The 22280-nt window shown below is 43.7% G+C and overlaps 1 protein-coding gene across 2 annotated transcripts in view; it reads right to left on the bottom strand.

Moving 5' to 3' along the window:
- Nucleotides 1–22280, bottom strand: part of LOC126918738 (PDZ domain-containing RING finger protein 4) — a 59974-nt gene that overhangs the window by 14804 nt on the left and 22890 nt on the right. The window contains exon 1 of one of the 2 annotated variants that reach the window (XM_050727074.1): nucleotides 6584–6604. The exons of the other annotated variant lie outside the window; for it this stretch is intronic. Within the exon in view, the coding sequence (XP_050583031.1) occupies nucleotides 6584–6589 (6 nt within the window). The 5' untranslated portion in view covers nucleotides 6590–6604. Of the gene's footprint in view, nucleotides 1–6583; nucleotides 6605–22280 lie in introns of those variants that run through there. 2 annotated transcript variants of the gene reach the window in all.

Here is a 22280-nt window from a genome sequence, read left to right as displayed (position 1 = left end):
ATCAAGACTACTTATACCAATAGCAGTCAAAACGACTGGTACTTGTCAGAGTGTAAAAGGATCCTGCAATCTGTTTATCGAACCCCAATTAACCAGTTTCCTCGTTTTATACAACTTCCCACATATTTTTCAAATTTTTACCGCGTATCAGTCGATATGACGATGTCAGTTATCAGGAAAATTCCGGATCGATCGCTAGATCGCTAGATGCTAACGCTAGAAATACCACAGCAGTCAAAATGAATAGTTCTACAATTTTATAAGTTTGCCAACCCTCGTTTAGGGACGATGGTCCCAGATGAAGTAATAATACCAAAAAGGTACTACATAACACGGAATTGCTTCTGTAAGAAAGTAATAAATCAATAAATATAAAAATATTTTATTATTACGTATTTTTAAAGACCAGTCATTTTACTGGTTTTGGTAGAAATAGCTTCGTGTTAACTATCGGTAATTCCAGTGTTAAGACTCGCGCGATTGGTTTCTGGCTGTCCCTAAATATTTGCCGCTTATTTTGCGACGCCCTGTAGAGTTTCTGCAGCGACGAACGCGTTTCAACGATCGCGGTTTCGTTCGCCGTGTCTCGCAGCTTCTCCGAGCGGATAACTATGCTTTTCCGCTCGATCATCCGTGCGAGAGCAATCGAGCGCGATCGCAGACGAGTAACGCGCGTGCCGGTCTGTTCGACGTTGCTCGACCTCGTCGCTGCACTGCGCAACGGCCGGCGGCACGCGTGGACGAGCTCCGCTTCGCTTCGCCGACCTTCCAGCGATCGTGATCGCGATGGTCGTCGCGTCTCGGTATTTTCGTTCGCGTCCAAGGAACGTGCGCCTCGTTCGAAACAACCGGTGACCGCGATGCGTCACGGTCGAGGGACAGAGACGGTCGCCGACTCCCACGGAAACGCGACTAACTGGAGGTCTGCCAGCTCTTCGTTCTCGATTAATTTATTCCGTCTGGAGCGCGCGTACTCTCCCTCTCTGGATTCGCTTCCTCGTCCCGGTACCCGCTATCGTCTTCCACGCTATTCTCCAGCGCGTTCCAAACCCACCAAACGTATACGCGCTCCGCGTGCAGACACCGTGACGAGGAAAGGAAAGGACCGCGACCCGCGAGCCGTTAGACTCGCGACGTGACAGTCTAACGACCGGTCACGGAACACGTCATCCCGGATTACGTCGCCTTCTACGTTTTCCTTTGTCTCGAAAACCTGACTCCACGCGCTCGGGCTCGATACAGACGAACGTGTTTTCTCGCGCGTAAGTGTGGCGCGCGTTGCGCTAACGCGTAGGGTAACGCAGAGTCACTCGTCGAGAACCAGTCGAGTAATTTCTCTGGTAACTCGAGGAATTCGCTTGCGAACGATTTTTAAAGGACGCGCGTTCGAAAGCGGATTATTCGATTCGTTATTGGCGATAAACCGTGCGATGTAGAGAAATGTAGGGAATCGTAGACGCGCGTCAATTTTTTATCCGTTATGAACGCGAGAGACATCGCGGCTTACACGGCCGTACGTACGTATTTTTCCATGTGTAATCCAATGTACTGTTAAAACGCGCGTGAAACGTTCGCGCGACAAAGCTACATCGAGCCTTTTATAGGTGAGTGAGTTTGCATCGGATGGTTTTTACGATCTTCCCTTTCTCTCCTCTGGTTCGTTGTCGGCCTGTAGAGAGAACGAAAAGGTCGTGATACTGTTCGAGACCCGTGCTTTACACGCCAGTGCGCCACCCAACCAACGGCCGTAAGCGGAATTTTAATTTCCCTCGTTCCGTTACTGCGCATCTGGTTTTTACAAAAATAAAAAAACCAGCACGCTGCATAATGTATTTCGCGATGTGACGTACAATTATTTTCGCATCTGGATTATTTGATTTCGCAGAAACGCATCCAATCGATTTTCGTTGATACAGCGGGTTGATATTTACGGTCGTTCAAATTTCCCGGAAGATCTTACGTCTTGGACGATTGGCCGCTGCAGTTCGTCGCTGTTTGTTCTGCCTCTGCCAGTCTGTGACCTGAGAAAATGCAGTTATGGGACCTAAAGCAACGGAGCGTTTGCTGCCTATAGCAAATTTCTGTCTATACCAAGGCAATTATTATAACACGCGTGAATCGGTCGATTACGTGTTTTTAAAAGATACAGATGGGATAGTTAGGAACCAGGGCGACGAATCGTTGGATGACTAATACCTCGCTCTTAGCTATGATTCATAAACGCTTAAGCAGGTAAGCGGCGCAGCTTAGGGACTTACTCGGCTTAGTTCCGAGTGAATTATACCGCGGCTAAGGGCTTAAATGTCTAAGGTCGTCTTACTTCCCAGGCTTCTCCGCACGATCGATATAACGTATATAAAATCGTCTTATTGCAGCCGTGGAACTGTCTTACGTTTCCTTAAATTCATATCTCTACTTTTACTCGACGTTGCGCAACGTTGCTCAAACTCCTGTTCCATTTTGCGATAATCTTCGTGCCGCTACTTCGTGACACCGATATAATCGCTAGTAGCCAAAATCACGCGCCACACGCCGTGAAAGCGAATCACTGCTAATAGGAGGGTAGTTGGCCAACGACGATATCAACGGTACAACCCTCTGAAGGTCGAACGCCTCTAATCCGATACGAGTCTACCAGTTCGATAACGCGTTTCCGCGATTGCTGTTTCCAGTGCGCGCGACTAATTCTGTGCGCGAACTTAAATGCGATTAAGCCCTCTATCACAGTCCATTAACCTCCGGTTGTTGCTCTTCGAACCGCTCGAACCCACCTAATTGCCGCTGCCGATTGCTCGCCGAAACTTCTGCCAATCTCCGCGTGAAAAATTCATTCCGACGACACGGCGATTTAACGAAGCGTAGTTGGTCGATAAACCACCTACCTACGGTTCGACGGTGTCCATTCGAGGAAACCAATGGAGCCCTGTTCGTTCCGCTTTGCAGTTTCCTTCCGCCGAACAAATTTCTCAGGGATCGACCACGCGCGAAGTGTCTCACGAGGAACGCTACTCGATCGACGATAGAATCGCCTAGACTGTTCGACGTGACTCGTGCTCGGTATCGACGACGAACAGATGTCTCGTCCATGATGTATTAGGTTGTCCGAAAAGTGTTTCTTTTACAGACACGTCTTTTACAACGATGCATCTTTATACAAACATGAAACCTAATCTATCGAACGTTGTGGTCTTTATTTCGATAGAACGAAATGGATCATACGTAATTACAAAAATGATATAAAACGGAAAATGTGCATCCGTTATTTCCTCATAAAACGAAAGAAACTTTTCGGACGACCCAATAGATTCTCTTTGATATTAGTTTGAGTGAACGCAAACACCGATTCCTCGAGCAATGTTTCTATCTCTGTCGGATATAGTGTTACGATTCAAGCGCATAAACAACCAACTGACGAGGTGCGTGACTCGATTGACCATGAAACCGCGTGCAAAAGCATTCTCGAAAACGTTCCAAACGCGTTTCGTGTATACCCGATACTTTGGAAATGTCCAGATAATTACATGCGATAGTGTATCGTTCTGGATATGGTTGCATCAACGGATGTTTCTTCCTAAAGCTTTAGTTTCTATTGAGGTTGACTGATAGAAGAACGAGTGGATGAATTTGTAATAGAAAAATATATTGAAATAAAGGTATAAGTATAAGTATAATGTATAAGTTTATGCTGAGCCAGATTTTGACTCTCATAGTGTTACAATGCTGCGACTGATTTTTTTATTTCCATTTTAATCTAAATAATTTTTTTTTAAATAAATAATTTTTACCTTTTTCCTCTGTTATGAAGAGTGTAAGATGCGATGTTTGAACAGTAAATTTTTGATAATCTCCATGAAGAATTCGGATGTCATTTACTGCACCTACGACCGACCGCGCGCGGTGATAGGGATCAGTCGTCAATTGAACGCCGCTGATGCCTTCAACTTTTTTTTTTTATTTGGTAGAATTTTTACAATCAATTCTCATTGAGAATTATAAGTAAATTATTTTGGCGTGTTATTGTAACTTGGATTACAAGTATTTATAGTATGTTTGATTCTATCTGAATCTAATGTTTAAATCTAAAGGGTAATGTCTCTTTAGCCTGCGGATCTGATCCGTCGTGTCAAGCAATTGGGTAACTAATGGGTTTTGATGGTTGTCAAGTCTTATATTATATCTGTTACTGAATTTGGATATTTCTTCTTTAACTGTAGGTATCTTAAGGTCGCGATGTATTGTTTCGTTGGTAACATACCAAGGTGCATCTATTAAGGATCTTAGAGTAATGTCTTCAACCGTTCTCTTAAATAGCGCCATCAGGCAAATGGAATATACATAAACAAAAATGTATTGTTTTTCTTGAAGCAATTACTTCAACAGTTGCTAACTACGCTGTATCGTTTCCATCTATTACTATACGGACTCACGGATAGTTGAACGATATACCATGGCCAGGAAGGTTTCGTGTTTCTCGCGAAGCCACCATCGCTGCCTTTTCGAGGAACGCGAAACGAATACCAGTCGAGAGGTGAAAGCAGCTGTTAAAACCATGTACGGTGACGCGGGAGGGAAGGAAAAGAAGAGAAGAAGCAGGGAAGAAAAGTGGTAAGCTTAAGCGTGTGCACGGAGTTTGTTTCGAAGGGAGAAGAGCAAGATTTTCTTAATGATAGCGTTGTTAGTGCCACTTTGCGTAAACATTCTCGTTTAGCAAGCAGTCGGGAGAATCCACGGCTTATGCTTTACGTCCCCTGCGGCGACCGATTCTTCCCTTTTTCCCCTCTCGCTACTTCTTTCCCTGTGCCACCCTTCTTTTCCCTCCGCTTGGTCACCTTCGCCTTTCTCCCCCATCGTTTCACCCAGGAAAATCGTGCGCGCAACGAAGTACCGATCGGTCAACTTGTTCCTCGACTGGTTACGAATAATCGTCCAAGCTGAAGGAAATTTAGCTTTCTCGATGTTTGCCAATGGCTTTTTCATTGCCGACAGATAAAGCCAGCGATTCGTAGAAAGTTAAAAAAAGCAGGCTACGCTGAGTTAGCATCGATTTGTAAATGTGAGCTTTTAGAAAAGATCCGATAAATATTAGCCAGTCTACTTACGATCGATTGCGTAGGTGCGCACGTCGGATAGCGAGATCGTTGTACGAAAGAAACGCAAACGGAAACGAATCAAACGCCGGGCGAAACTACGCGTCGACAAAGCGTCCGGCCAATTTTCCTGCTATAGCGATGGAGGATAAAGGGGGAGAGAAGGAGAGGAAGGGAGAGGAGAAAGGAGGCGAGAATGAGAAGGCAAACAGACAAAAAGCGGAAGGATCGTTGGACGGACGCGAGTCATCCTTTTTACGAATGCCAGCGACTCCCCTTGTTGCTGTTTTCTCTTCGAATGTCCGGTGTGCAAGCGATTCGCTTTTTATCGGCCGAGTATTCAGACGCGATCCAATTTCGTCGAAACGAGAGGGGCCGTCCCGATCGTTTTGCGCTACCCACCATTGTTCGCGCTCCTTTCGAAAATCCATTGAAACGCCGGAAGCGTGTCCGCGCTTTTCGTCCGACCGCGCCACTGCACCGCTCTCAATCGGCAACGAATACATCGGGTTCGGTATGGTTTTTGGAATACACTCTTATCGTTTCTGCGGTTCCGAAGAATCTGCTGCAGTTTGCAAGGCAAACGTTAAAAAGGTCGATAAAACAGCTTGCGATACAAACGAAGCAAAAGGATGCTCTGGCGTCTTTAGTTTTCCTTTAACACGTCTCTGTCTTTCTAACAGAAATACTCACCGGATAACGTAATTCTCGCGAGCGCAACTGTTGTTAAATTTCGAAAGGAAAGTTTTGTAATTAAAAATTCTAAATTTTATTTTTATCGAGATAAGCGAAGACATACGCGGATCGTTTTTCCTAATATCGATTTCCATCATGTTGCGGTTAGTAAAATATTTCTCAGAATACGCCGACGATGCGATAGTTCTGTGGCGAGCAGGAGCTCCGCGGCAGTTTTACGTAGCGACGCAAGCGGATGTTTCTGAACGCGCGGATCGGTCCAGAGGACTCCGTGTGCAATCTGCACGCGAGTGAACCGACCATCGGAAAAAGAGCTTCTCGTACGTAACTTTTAAGAGTCTCGTACCTATACGTTCTCGTTATTTGCGGAGAGACGATGCAGAGAGGATTGCCGTGATCCTTAACTGTACGATGAGCAGCGAAACTTTGTCTAGATTTTGAATTTTGAAAAAACGAGAGCGACTAATCCGTTGGAACACGGCGACTGGTGTGCGTTCGTCTCTCGGCGAGCCGGTAACTTTGTCGACCGACCAACTTTATGACCCACGAGACGCGACGTTTTCTTTTTTCCAAGCCTTTGCTCGTTCGCGGGGAACGTTCAGCATGAAAACACTGGAATCGATTTCTCCTCGCGCCTCACGGTTTCCATATAACGCGATATTCGTCCGACGATAACCGTCGTTGGCCAAGAAGCGGGGAAGACGCGTAAGTGGCGGAGACAAAGGCTCGCGACCATTGTCCCGTGTTTGGTCGCATTCACCCACCCTCGCCATTCCACCATTGCATCGCAAATTCCGTACCGACATCGTCTTTGGCCAACTCTTTCCCGCTCGTAGCCTTTGTAGCTTCTCGTTTCTTCCTCTCTTCGTCGATCGCCATTGAAACCTTTGCACAACGAAACCGTAATTAGCGCCAACTTAACCGATCGATCTACGCTTCGAACCGAACGTTGTACCGCTGCCGTCATCCGACGTCTGCCGTTCGCCACCTTTCGTGCTCTCTACGTCAAACGAGTGAATTTCTCTACGAGAAATTTTATTTTTTTCCTCGCGCGGATACGCCGGGCTTCGCAAACTTGTTCCAATTCCATTTCCACACGGTGCAGCATGAAGAGAGCAAAAGGTATGGACCTAGTGAACCGGAAATCAGCACGCCGCTTAAATTAAGAGAGTTTTGCGAATAAAATAAAATTGCGAGAACGTGGAATTTCCTATAAACGCGTTAGACACGTGCGGCGCCCCATACGAACGCGATAGTCAAAAACCTTTTAGAAACACGTTTCTGCGACTTCGTATAAGAATTTTACACGGAAATAGGAAATCTTTGCGAAACTTTCGATGCTTCTCTTTTTAAGGATGCGACGAGTTTGTTCAAAGATTCGCAGCCATCGCGATTTTAACATTTTACCGACCGCTAGCGGTTCGACAGCATACGCACGTCTGACCGGTAGCTCGAGCGCAGATTCTCCCTGACGCCGGCTCTGTTTCGGTTTAGACTCTCCAATACCATTCTTTTCGTTCATCGCGAACGGTAAGTTTTTCAAATTGGTATAAAACTATGGGCAGCTTACAAAGCAACGCAACTGACGCAACTGAGCAAGGTATCTTAGTATTTAATAACAAATTACTGCTCAGATAATAAGAAAGATCGTTGGCGTCAAAAAGCCGATTAATAGACTATCGGTCGGTAAGCATCGGTGATAAAAAACCGATTAATAGGCTGTCGGTCGGTAAGCGTAGGCGACAAAAAGCCGATTAATCGTTTATCGGTCGGTAAACGTCGGTGGCAAAAAACCGATTAATCAGCTATTGGTCAGGAGAGTGTTAAAGAACGAAGAGACGTTCGGAAGATCATCAAACTTGAAACACTCGGCAGACAGCCCGTGTATCGCGTGTGTAATAGCTGAATGATTAATAATCTCTGCTATTAGAATCCGTGAAGGCTATAAATTTTATTAAAACAGTGGCGAGCGTGGAAAGCTTTGAGCGATCCTAATTCGATATGGCGAGGAATAAATTGGACAAAGGTGTGAGGGAGTGGAAATCATGGCGCGCGAGCCACACGAATTTCACGCGTCGAAGCACTGCCGCGAATCGCAACAACGCGTCTCTCCACGTTTCGTTCCAGTCGTGAACGCGAAATCGGATTAATTCGAATCGTCGCGTCTTTTCAGTCGCCTCTTTGCTGCCGCTACGCTTTCCGCTTTCTCCTGCCTGGTGACAAAAAAGCAAAAGGGCGAGAGAGAAAATAGTCTTTAATAATTAACGAATATCCGACGACGATGAAGCTCCTGTGGTATCACGATCACGTATTCATCAGAAGAATCGTCGTTTTTCTTTCTTTCTCTTTTTCTTCAGACGATTCTGTAAAACCTACTAAAATTTTCGTACGATTTTATCAAAAACAAATAAAATAAAATAAATATTCGCTTCTATTTGATCGAGAATCGAAGAGCGCTCGTAGAAAACGCTGTGTTTTGTCCGGTATCTATCCCTAGGTCGAGGCTGCCACTCGCTACGTCAACATAATTAATTGGACCGTAATAATCATAAGGAACTGTCGCAAAACTAAGCAATTTGATTTGACCGTTAAGACCGTTAAGTGGTATAAAACACCTTCGAGTCAAAATGTTCCTTATGATTATTGCTCCAAAGTTAAGGTTAAAAAGTGGGGAAACGTGGATTTTCCCATGTTTCCCGGGATTTTCACCCGCAAGCGACCGGAGGTGGGGCGACCAACACCCAGCAAGAGTTTTCCTCTGTGATAGCATCGTCACCGAACTTTACTAGATCTACGACTACAGATTAGTCAACATCTCTGCACTGGGTTCACTACTTTAACTCAGTCAACATATATCTAGTTAACATATATATAGACGCAACGAGCTTAATCATATTGTCTACAATTGTTGTTGGAATAAAGAATACATTGTAACCTGTTATCTCAGCGTTATAATTAATTCAGCTATCTCTATTATCTTAAACGAAATAACGGATCGATCAGTTTCGTAAAGTCGATTATAAAATCGTAACGGGAATTTACGACTCCCGTTGACGTACTTCCTTGAGAATGCGTCTTCTCGCGAACGATCGAAGAAACACGCTGTCAGTAGAAAATTGAAAGATTTCAACTTTCTTGTTGTTATTTCTGTATTCAGACGTAGGATCACAATAGCTATTATTTTATTCTTTGGATAAATCTATCACATCGTTCTGAGCCGAAAAATTTGTATTACACTTTCTTATATGGACTAGGGATAAAACCAAAAGAACATCTTAAACCTATCGATTAAATCTATCGATTGTACCTAGAACTATCTTCTAGTTACTATTTATTGTAATTAGCGTATCTGCATACAGATGGCGAGCGCGAACTCACATTGTCATTTTCAACATTTCTATTGGAAAACGTTCTACGTATCGATGAGAGGATATAGCGATATAGAATTTAAGTGCCATCTCTCTTTCGAAATAGTTATTAATATAATGCTGGAAGACAAAGAAACGGGAGATGTCAGAACGTCTTCTCTACAGAAAAAAACACATGTGTCGATAAACGTTAGTTAACGGTTCCTTGGCTTTCATCTGTGCCATCTGTCTAAATGAACGAAACGTTGAGTTTTCTTTACAACCAGAAGGCACGTACAGGATTTATTCGATCGATGGGATAAACATCTTGACAAGTTGACAAGCTCGGTTTCCATCGAAAACAGAGCTTCCAAAGCAATTTCGTCGTTCTTGTTTCCAGCGATAAGATCTTCCTGACTTCGCTTGTACCACGAATTTAGGCTCACGGCGTATAGATAGCGTTGAAAGAACGTGAATGGTGGAAAGAGTTATTCGGTGGGGAGCTACTCACGACTTTCCGAAGATCGGCCGACCTTGTCGCGAAAGCGACTTCCTAATAATTTTCTCAAGGGAGAAAAGTTTGAATTTGGATTCGGTGGAAAGAACGAAAGATTCGAGGGCCATGGGCTAAGGATACTACCGTTGCGTTGTCGCAGGGGATTGAGAATTAGCTCGACCGAGAACTCGTCGAAACTACCCTCTCTCGCAATTATTTCCCTTCTTTGCCTTCTCCGAGTCTTCCCGCTTCTTCGACAACCGAGAAAAGTTTTTCCACGGAAGCAAGCGGAAGCCACATTTTCCTCGCATTCGGAAGACGAACGTCTGCTCGAATGCGACGCGACACGGCGCGTTCGATCAACCTTCGACAATTATGTGGCGGGCTGAAAATCATAGCGGCGCGAATGAACGTCGGTCAGAATTTAGATTCAGTCGGATATCTGTCGATCTTTGTAAACAGATATTTATGCAAATTCACAGTTTTATCGAGTGCTACGATATCGATATTTTATACATTTTTATAGTGCGTTGTTGCAGCTTGAAATTTCCCATAAATTCCAACGGTGTTGATATATTCCAACTATATTTCATACAGGAAAATATGTTTCAAATATATCTCGTAATTAATACAGAAGTACATTTCGAAACCATTGAAACCGCGAGATGTAGCACATTCTACGTAATAATCGAATTTTCTTCGGCAGTTTCGGTTTCGCTTAGAAATTACTCATCGCCACGACGCACGCGGCTCGTCCGGAGCGAAGAATCGCGCGGTACAAATTCCAGAATGTTCGAGTAGAGTCCAAAGGCAAACGACACCCGTTTAACTTGTTCCACGACAGTAACCGTTAATCCCTCGGTTTTCACGCTTGAGAGAGGATTTCGATCGAGCGAACGCGGAAGGTAATCGTCGACACGTAAACGACGACGTCGAGCAGGAATTCGAGCGTTGCTAGCCGAAATGATCGGCCATGTGAGAATTTCACTGCCAAGCTAGGGTTTCCGCCGTGTAGTTCGGTCTCGTCGATCAGTGTCGACACCGTCGTTCCTTTCGATCTGTGAACTTCCCAGTGTCGTTTCGCGATGTTTACAAGCCGGCAATAACGAAGTCGCGATCAATCGGTTAGAAGGTAAAAAAGCGATACGATCGTACCGACGATCGAAAAGAACAGACTCCATAGTTGCAGATCTGTGACGCGTTACGAATGAATATCGTAAGTAACTGAAAATTCGTTGCCGTGTCAAAGAAAAGAAAAGAAAAATATATAATATATACATATCGGCTTATCTGTCGATTTTCGAAAGACCCCGTGAATCCAAAGCTCGCGTCACGATCTGGTCTCCGTAATCATGGTCGTAGTTAAAGCGTTACCAGCCGGACGAACGAGGTCCTTCTCCCTAAATCCCATCAACGTCGCCGAGAGCAAATCCTTGTATAATGGAGCGATCTGGCCGACCCATCGATCCTCAGACTTTGCCACCGTCTCTTCCTACGTCTCTATATTATCCTCCCCAGACAACCTCTCTCTCTCTCTCTCTCTCTCTCTCTCTCTCTCTCTCTCTCTCTCTCTCTCTCTCTCTCTCTGTCGTTCATATTTTCGGCGAATTTCACGCAGAATGCCTATGCTGACCTAGCTTGACCTGCCCCGATTCAACGTATCCGCACGATGCGTCCGTACACGGCCGTTTTCAATTTTCTTCGTACACAGTCTGACCGCTATTCGAGCTTTTCCCCCTGTGAATCATTTTCATGTAACGCGCTAAAAAGCCGTTAACGCGCAAATTTCCTATATCAGCCTATATTAATCCTATGTAAGCTTGTATGAAGAAAAAATTTTCAAAGCCGAACGTTTCACTAGATTTGCAGCGGATTCTGTAAATTAATTCGAATTCGATTCTCGTATGGAGGGCTGATAGAAGCGCGCGACGATGTCCGCAAAGGTCCTGTCTAATAGCTCTGTAATTACCGGTCCTACCGATTGCGAATACCTGGCGGTTCATTACGTTGCGGTGATGCGGTAGGCTACCGGCCCTTGGTCGATATCGGGATAACGCGCCTGATATAACATACATCGTTCCATCATGGGGCTGAATATCGGCTGGAAATTCTGCAGTGAAAATTTTCAGTCCACTGGATCAGTGGACATGGAAACGGACGAATAACGCTTGGTAGAAACGCAAAGAACAAAGTCGAAAAACTGACCGTTATTTTGCCAAACTACGTCATATGTATGTATACACCAATCACAAAAACTATAGAAAATACAAGATGTTTCTTCCGCGACTCTCGACACGCCAAACGCGCCCGATATAACATACATCGTTCCATCATGGGGCTGAATATCGGCTGGAAATTCTGCAGTGAAAATTTTCGTTCCACTGGACCAGCGGACAGGGAAACGAACAAGTAACGCAAAGAGCAATGTCGAAAAATAGACCGTTATTTTGCCAAACTTACGTCCTACGTAAATCGTAAAAATCATAGAAAATATAAGACGTCGTAACTTCCGCGACTCTCGACACATCAAACACGCTCGTTTCTCGAATAAAACTACTTCTAACGACTGTGTGTACAGCGTTGCAACTGGTTTCGTCAACCAGAATCCAACGCCTCGATCTACCGTAGCTCCCTCTATTATAGCAACGACTACATCGATCGATCGATAACTTTACTTGACGTTCCATTTTACGACCTCGCTAGAAAGAGACAGTAAACACCGTGAAATAGATGGACGCGCAGCGATACGTATTGCAACATGGTATCTAATTCGATATACGGTGCTATTCGCAATAGGCAGTTTAATCACCGAATGACGTTTACCTCATCGCTTTTGCCGCTGCCTATTTATTCGACCGGATATCCAATGAAACGTCGATCGAGTTTCTACTTTGATTCCATTTAGCGTTTTACGATCGCGTTCAATCGGTCGCGAAACATCTCTTTCGGTATATTCGGCGTATCGCGTATCAATCGCGAATCACTTTTCGTATTCATCGATGGATTTGCACGACTTTGAAACAGTTATTCAGCGGAGTGAAGTCACCAGCGTCGTCATCGCAGCATCGACGTTACGCGAGAAACACGATGCGTTTATTTCTCAATTATCTTCTCGAATCTCGAACCGCGTGTAGTCGTAAATGCCACGATCTCGTTTTAAAAATCGTTTTCTTCTTCTTCGAAAATTTCAAGCTTCCTTCGTAAGATCGATTCGTTAAGGGAAATAGAGTAAAGGCGAACGAATCGGAGAAAAGTAAGATCGACAGGATCGATCGTAGCTGCGAATCGCAAGAAAATCAGAAACGCAAGACGTAGAACGAATTGGATAGGAACTCGAAGCGTGGAATTTCTACTTCGCTGAAAGAAGAGTGCGAGGATGATCTCGCGTCGAGAAAAAGAGGAGCAACCTAAAGAGAGAGAGAGAGAGAGAGAGTGGCAGCAATGAAACAAGTTTCCGTGTTTCTAAAGGTTCTTACTAGCGATACCGACCACGAGGAGAACTCTGAGCACGGTTGACCGAGCTCGGACGGTCCCCTCGGCAAATACTGGCTTCGACACACAATATTATCGCGCTCTAGGGATCTAAACCATCGTGAAACCCGCGAACGTTTCAAGGTGTACGCGCGAAACCACCATTCCACCAAGCTACAGACTGACTCTTTCAGCGAGCGCGGCGTGCCACGACCGATTCCACGCTTCCGCCGTTATCTCCTCGCACTTTCGAAACCGCTTCCACGATCCAAACCTTCCCGTTCAAATGCAAATGCAGATGCAGATGTAGATGCAAATGCAGATGCAAATGAGAGAGCGAAAGAGAGAGAGAGAACTCGCCTAGTAGACCGCTGTTGCTGTCGCGTCGCTGTATCGGAACGAAAACACTCGCGGGCAAAACTCTCATCGTTGCTTTGTTATTTATTTATCTATTTATTTATTTATTTATCAGAAAGCCGCGTCAACTTTGCGGCTATTAGCAACGATCACGTTAACTGCGTACATGTATACACGATATACAGCGTGTTTCGTAAATGCACGTACATGCTCTGTGGGATTAATCTACAGATTAAAAATACACGCGGCACTCTTTTTACACGGTCGATGAGTAGCGTTTAAAAAAAAGCCAAGCAAAAAAAGAACTGCGAGAAAATCGATTCGCAGCAAAGTATAAAACTTGCGCTAAACTGAAGCGAACGATAGGAAAAAGTAATTTAAAATATAGAAGCGAATTCGATAATGACATTTCGATAATGACAAAAAAAAAAAAAAAGAAAGCAAAAACGCCATACATAAAGGAAGATCAAAAAAGTATTTCTTTTCCAAAATCGATTTTCATCGCGCGAAATGTCCTTCGTTCGATCGTCTTGTATGAATCGCGACGAAGTATACTTTCTTCCTAAGAAAAAGAGAGAAATATTTGCGTAAAATTTGTACAAACAATCTCAAGTCCCTTTGAACTCGCGTAAGACGCTGGAAATATGTCGTTCGCGTTGAAACGATAAAACGTGTTAAAAAATCGCGTAAGAAGGGTACCGTGCGAGAAGAGTCCCAGAGCTAAGTAAAAGATACATCACGAAAGGACCCATCTGCGACACGACAGATGCAATTTTTTATTCCGCCGATTAAAACTCATATACGTGGTCCGAAAGTCGATTGATTTTGCAACCTGGCCATCGTATACTTTTCGCAAGAGCCTCGCGGATCGATCGCTTTGCACTCACGAGGCGACGACGTATCGACGTCCCGTCTTTGTATCGAGAATTCGATTAAAGGACCGTTCCACGAAGCGAAACCCTCGGATATATCTGACAATTCGATCGGTAGCCATCGGGGGATAAACTAATTTCCTCGCGTTCCACCTTCCCTTTCCATAGTTCCGATCGGATTTCAGGAATAAAAGCTCGCTACCCGAGGCAAAGCGTCGATCGAAAGATCGACCGAACTATCGATCGCGACCTCCCTTGCGTCTTCTTCTTGGCGAAGGGCAAACGTCGCCGAATAATTCTCGAGCAATTAACGCAGCGGTCCGCGACATTGGCGCAATTAACGAACACGCTCTGAGAAACATTATCCGTCTCCCTAAGCATCTTTCGCCTGCGTCGATTTATCGCTTCCCCTCCATCTTCATCGAGGGTGCGAATTAACGAGGTATTTTTTCCAGCTTATCGGCCATCAACAGCACTCAGACGCTTTTTCTCCTTCTCTTTTGTGCGCGAACGCCGCGGCGCGCCGCGGTGTATACACCGTGGCGTCGGTATCAACGCGACGTCGCATCGATTCGAGAAAAGTAAAAAGCATCGCGCGATATCGAAGGCTGCAGTGGCCGAACAAGCGAGTGTGTGCTGTTCGTCGATCGGAATATGTCATTCGGCAGAGTATAGGTGGAAGAGGAGTGTCATCGTAGCTCGTTTACCGTCACCCGATGCCTAGTGGTCTTATTTGTACGCGGATCGGTTAACACGTCGATCGTCCGCGATGATCGTACCAAAGGACGTTTTACAATTCATTTAGAACGATCGAGAGAAGATCGAGTTCCTCGACTAATCAATTTTCAACGATGCGAGCAATTTGGATAAACATCGTCGGAAGGATGTACGTGAATATCGTGTGATATTTTGCCAAGATTAAACGTTATGGCGAAGTATACTTCGAAGTATCGCGGCAGCAAGATGTACGCGTAAGTGACGGTCAACGTGTTAATCCGACGAATAAGTTACTCTTCCTCTAAGAAAAAAAAAAAAAAGGAAAAAACAGAGTTTATTTTCCATTTTCGATAAACTGGAAAGAGTTTCGGGAAGTTTCGGGATCACGAAATTCGAAAACGAAGTATGGAGAGGAATTGCGACCATGGTATACAGCATGGACGATGCGAGAACCGTCGATTACTCGCGGATATTCCAGATGACAGAAGCGGAAAAAGAAAGACGAAGACACCGAGGCAGGAAGAGAAAAAAGAAAAGCGCCCACGCCCGGACCGCGCCCGGATTCGCGTGTATCTTCGAGAGGGAAAAAAGGAAGAAGGGAAAAGGGGGGAAAAGGGAGAAAAAAGCGGTTGGTCGAGGGAAGGAAATATCACGAATAGGGACTGTAAAGCGAGTTCCCGAGACTAGCTCCCGAATCGAGATTGGAATTGAGATTGGATCGCGACAACGTACAATTGGATGAGATGTGAACGCGGTATCAATGACGACATTGACCCTAGCCGCATGATGCGGTTGCTTCGAAAAACCTGGGAAATTTATTCGATCGATCGTTGGGTGGGTTCGGGAAGAAACTAGGCGAATTTCTGCTTCTTTCTTACTTTTCGTCGCGAGTACGCCTTTTAGAAATGATCGGACACATTGAAAAATCATTACCTCGATCGATTTAAATATTCGCGCGATTATTATTACATCGTGGATGTTCTTGCAAATTCGTTGTTCTACGAACGTAACTGAAAAGATCGAAACTAAATCGAGGTTTGTTTTACTTCGTAAATATTACAAGAATCACTCTACTTTGAATATTTTTTTTTTACAACTACTCTGGTAAATTACGTACATCCTTAACGTTCTTTCATAAATCCGTAAGCATCCGCGATTTAATTATTAACTATATCTTTGCATTATGCGATCCCACACACGCTGCGAACGATCTTATAATGCGGATTCTCGGAATTTCCTAATAAATTCGCAGCAAGTTCCTATAAATATTCAAATCAGCCGCGTGAATCACCGTATCTTCCGCTTTGCGTAATTCAATTCGATGTTAATGAACATTTTAATTCTGCCCGTATCGCGCTTCTCTGTATAATTAACTAGCTGTAAAACCTATCGTATCCTGCGATCATGTTTCGATCAGAGGCGAGCTCTCCCACAAAACCATATCGTACACGAACTTTCGACGGCGTCGTACAACAAAAATTCATGCAAACTGCTACAAGCAAAGTAATCAGAGCGATGTAGCCCGCGTACTTCGACAATAAGAAATATCGTCAAGGGAGACAGTCGCGTCGTTCGTCCGACGTAAATCCCGAAAGTTAGTTGTTCGCTGCTCGAACGAAACTTGTTCCAAAGAATCTCTCGCGGCTAAAAACCAGTATTCCGTTGCTTACAAACTTGGCTGCTGTTTTCCTTCTCTTCTTGCAACTCGGTAAAATTTGCAAATTGCAGATTCATTGCCGGTAATCGTATAACGTAACGCGGTGACAAGGCACGGCACAACGCGCGTCGTGAAAATGTTCGTCGCGTCGCGGCGAGACAAAACGCGCTATGGCGAACGCATACAACGGCAGAGCACTTAGGCGTACGTGCATCGGGATCGGTTGACCTCCTCCCCGACACTGTCTGCGAAAGCTTTTACGACCAAGTACCGAGTGCTAAGCTTCCATCGTACCTGCAAACCTCGACAAAAGTAACTCGTCCCATTCCGTACCGTACCGTCCCGTTTTGCTGCGATTCGTTTCGTCTCGTTCGCCCCGCGAGCAAACTTCGATTCGATCCCGATTCGCCCTTTCTCTCATTTTCCGACTCGTTTGCGACTCACGATCGCGAGTTGGAAAGCGTCAACAACTCGCAGCGCGCAACGTTCGTCCCCCCAACGAAATGCGATACTTTGAAAGGCAGCGATTTTGCTCGCCGATATCGACGAACGATCTTATATTGGGTTGGCAATTAAGTAATTGCGGATTTTGTGATTAGGTGGCATTGACAAAATCCGCAATCACTTAGTTGCCAAGCCAATAGTTCAGACCGGCGATTTTCAACCGCGAGAACTTTTTCACCTGAGTAATTAGTCGACAGAACTGACCTCCTTTCTCACGGATCGTCGAACAAAGACAAGGACAATTGTTCAGTGCGAATGTCCTGTCTCGGACCAAGTATAATATACTGTTGGTGTGCCGCAGAATTTTAGTAATCGGTTTATGTGATCTTTCAGAATTGACATCGATTTGTGCGACCACCTTTTGGATTGTATTAGGTTGTCCGAAAAGTTTCTTTCGTTTCATGAGGTGACAACAGGTGAACAATAATTCCTGTTTTATATTATTTTATTGAATTAGGTATCATCCATTTCGTTGTATTTCTATTATTATGTTCGTGTATAATTCAATGAACTAATATAAAACAAGAAACATTGTGCGTCTATCATTTCCTTATAAAACGAAAGAAACTTTTCGAACAGCCTAATTCGTCGTATTCTGTATCAACCCTCTCACGGTTAAACCCGTACACTTCCCTAACAGTATCGCAACATCTACCGATTTCGCAGGAAACGTGAAGGTTAATTTAGATTATCGAGAAAGCGATACTACGTAGCTGTATTACATTGAACAGATTAAATAGAAATCTTTAACCCTAGAACTACCGATAGTTAACACGAAGCTATTTCTACCAAAACAAGTCAAAATGACTGGTCTTTAAAAATACGTAATAATAAAATATTTTTATATTTATTGATTTATTACTTTCTTACAGAAGCAATTCCATGTTATGTAGTACATTTTTGGTATTATTAATCCGTCTGGGACCATCATCCCTAAACGAGGGTTGGCACATTTATAAAATTGTAGAACCATTCATTTTGACTGCTGTGGTATTTCTAGCGTTAGCATCTAGCGATCTAGCGATCGATCCGGAATTTTCCTGATATCTGACATCGTCATATCGAATGATACGCGGTAAAAATTTGAAAATCATGTGGGAAGTTGTATGAAACGAGGAAACTGGTTAATTGGGGTTCGATAAACAGATTGCAGGATCCTTTTACACTCTGACAAGTTACCAGTCGTTTTGACTGCTATTGGTATAAGTAGCCTTGATACAAAACTATTTTCAGTTTGAATACATAAAAAGCAAAACAAAATTCGTTATATTATTCTTTTAGTTATCGTTGCGAAAGTCGTTACATCATTGCGGAAGAAAAATATAACACAATTGTAAAACCAGTCGATTTGACTGGTGTGGTAGTTCTAGTGTTAATAAGCAGGATTCTTTAGAGCGTGGAACATACTTGAAGACTTCCTAGAGCTTACGATTCACGGGTTGAGAATCCGGAATATAACTGAACAAGCCGGGATACTGGACTAGATATTTCTTCGTACGTGGAGCTCTGGCTGAGGGTTCGTTTCGGGTCACTAAATCGCCATATTTCTCTGTTATAATCCCATTGTTCCGATACATGCAACGTGATTACTTTGACTCGTTCCACGACTTCGTTATATCTTGGCCCGGGTCCATCGTTTCCAACGATTCCACTTACCGTTCCAGTTCTTCTATAACTACCTTTGTCCTACTCGTATTAGCTTTCTTTCCCTTTTCTTCCCTTTCTATGTTCTTTCAAACCTCGAAGAGTAAACTAAACACAGAAAATTGTCTGAAACACGACCAAACATCGCCAGTGTTGACTATCGAACATCGCCAAACGGGAGATTTTTATTTGAACAGCGGAAACGCCGCGCAAACGTTTTCAATTGAATTTGCACGAGTTACTACGAGAAGTAAAGTAAAGACAAATTAGAAGATAAGGGGGAAAAGCAAGGACAATGGGAAAGGAGCAGAGAGAATGAGAGGGAGTGAAAGAAACGTTAGACAGATTCGGAGTAAAAGCTGAAGTACGAGCTTGAAAACATGAAGCATAAACGAGTCAGTATGTAGGATAATGAGGTACTACTTCTCGGCCGAGTCCAAGTCTTGAAGCAGTAGTTTTAAATGAAAGCAACCTCGACTACCGGTTACGCTTTCATGAAAACGCGTTTACCGTGCCTCGCAGCTTTCGCTGGACTACGCGCTTTTTTTCAAACAGGTCCAGTGGATCTAATTGCTCGAGGAAAAGGATACAAGCGCGACGATTAAGTGCCAGTGATCCGCGAATAAAAGAGAAAGGTTGGAAGGGGCAGAAGGAGAAAGGTAGAAAAAGGGAGAAAAGTTGGTTTCCAGTAACGTAGTCGCCAGCGACGACGTCTGGATGCGCGTTGCAAACTTTTGAGTACGTTGATCAACGTCACGTGGATAGATACGCCCCGTAAGCAAATTAGCAACACGGGTTATCAGCGTTCTGGTTGGCCACATCGAAACGTTGTTATATACAATCTGTTCAGTAACATTGTGTAGCGGCATATGCGTCTTAGGACGTTGCGATACGCATAGTTGTTTTGTCACAGAGGATTAACACTGTACGACGCACATAATGTAACAAACAAACTCTGGACAAAGCAATTCCGCTGCTACGCGCAATCTACAACCGGCGACAAGTTCAAACCTTCCGGTACCTCCCCTCGACCAGTATAAATAGACGACCATGTCCTCCAGACACAGTCAGTAGTAGTGCCAATAAGTATAACGAATCGATCTAACGAATCGGCATAACAATTAGTATCAGTACCGCAGTATCGCGCAACCTTATAACGAATACCATCAAGCAAGCAACGCTTGCGATTAACTTTGTGTTGTTATTTCTGTATTCAGAGGTAGGATCATATTAGCTATTATTTTATTCGTTGGATAAATCTATCACACCGTTCTGAGCCGAAAAACCTTTATTGCACTTTCTTACATGGACTAGGGATTGTATCTAGAATTATCTTTTAGTTACTATTTATTGCAACTGGCGCTCTGCATATGGATGGCGAGCGCGAACTCACGTTGTCATTTTCAGAACTTTGTATTCTACATTTTAAAATATCTGTAAATATAGTTAATTAAATTAACACGTCTCATTACTGATTTAACCAACAACACGCACACCGTCCACCACAATCGCTTTCGTCGTATGCGCGTCTATAGCCAAGCGGAAAACGCTTTGGTACCCGAACGAAAATTCAAGATTTCTAATACTTTGGCGAGCTACTGCGGTTGTATACGACAGTCTGGAAATAACTGGACAAACGGAAAATTTGAGAAATGGAATAGGTAAAAATGGAAAGGAAGGATCGTACTGATGGCGCCATAGATTTCTACCCTCCATTTACCTCTTGCATTCGCATTTCTTCGCGAGCTAGGTTGGAAAAGGATGGTCAATGGGTGGGTTTCTCGACCAAAAGCAACGAGACTGCTAGTGGCTGAAAGGGACGCGAGTCGCTTAACCCCCTAAACGCGCGGAATAATTTACGATCGGTTTCATCCGCGTTCACGACCACGATCTTCTTCGTCGGTTTCTTTCAACTTCGTCTTCGCTCCCTCAAGCCTCGTCCCTTTCTTCCTCCAATGCAAACTACCACAGGTCGAAATCACGTTCTCGTATCCGTGCACCAATTTTATCCTCCTTGGAATTCGGATTTCCTATCCGACGTACAATACCAAAGTTCATCGAGTTAGGATCGTTGAAACGTTTCCGTACTTTTCGCGTTTCTAGTCAAATTGACAGAGCAAATTCCGATAGCATGTTCCATCCATCGATTAGATTTATAAACCCGTACATGTTAATAATTTCTCTTCCCAGAATTGGATTCTTTATGGTTTACGACCTTGTTAACACGCGCTCGTTATTTCCATATGTTTTCGAACATTCTGAATTTTTGTTTCCGAAATAACCGAACGTAATGAGGTATAATGCGTAATGAGGCGTTGGTTCGTTTATTAAAGAGACGAGTGATAAAATTGTAATAGTCAGTGTATATCCCTTTGAGTGCTGTGGGCGCATATAGGTGTCTGGCGAAAGCTATCGGTGTGGACTAAGGACATATATATGCGCTTTCTGTAAGTGGCCGGCATGGGCTAAGGACGCATGTATGGGTTTTTCAATTTTTCCGAACACCTACGCAGAAGTAATACTATTACGTTTGTGTGAAATAAATATAAATGCATTCCTTACGGCAATAAACAAATGCCAATAGTGCCTCGTTATTGTTGAAGTGGTCACCACTTGTAAGAAAACTCTACATCTGGTTTTTTTAGTTTTCTCAAGCACTGAATTTTTCACACACAACTAAATTATTAACTTGTGTTATATTTACTAAATTTAGTTTTCTAGTTTATTGTTTTCTAGTTTATTACCCAAATTCTAGTTAACTGTAAATTTCAATGTTTATAATAAATAATTAAAAATAACTAAAAAATAACGCTCTTGAATCATTTAATCTCGTGCAAAAGAATTACTATAACTTATTACGATTTGCGCTTTGAATAGTCAATCAACAGAGTTCAGTTTAACGAAGAAGTATTCCGTCCACAGCGATCGTCAGCGCTAGACGCGCGCCGCGAGTAGTAAGCACTCAAAGGGATATTAAAATCATTGTCAGTACAAGTACAGTGTTTTTTCGATCAGTCGCGCAGACACGCGATCGCTAGGAAGCGCGTCAACGGGAGTCGTAAATTCCCGTTACGATTTGACAATCGATTAGGATATTTCGATTAGGATAATAGAGGTGGTTTAATTGGTATAACACTTGATCAACAGTTCAAAGGTGTTATATATTTCCAACAACTTTGTAGAAAAGATAGTTACATTGTTGCGTAAGGTGTAAGTTAAGTAGGCGAATGACTGAAGGGTGGAAACCCGGGAAAGATATGTTGACTGATCTAAAGATGATGAACGAGTGGAGTCCGGTGACGATGCTGTTGCAAAGGAAAACTCTTACTCGGTGATGATCGCCCCACCACTGGTCGCTTACGGGTGGAATCCCGGGAAACATGGGAAAACCTACGTTTCCCCAATTTTTATCTGACGGAGCAATAACCATAA

This window comes from Bombus affinis, chromosome 7, assembly GCF_024516045.1.
Source record: "Bombus affinis isolate iyBomAffi1 chromosome 7, iyBomAffi1.2, whole genome shotgun sequence".
NCBI classification, from domain to species: Eukaryota; Metazoa; Arthropoda; class Insecta; order Hymenoptera; family Apidae; genus Bombus; species Bombus affinis.
This window is presented reverse-complemented; position numbering and strand designations above follow the sequence as displayed.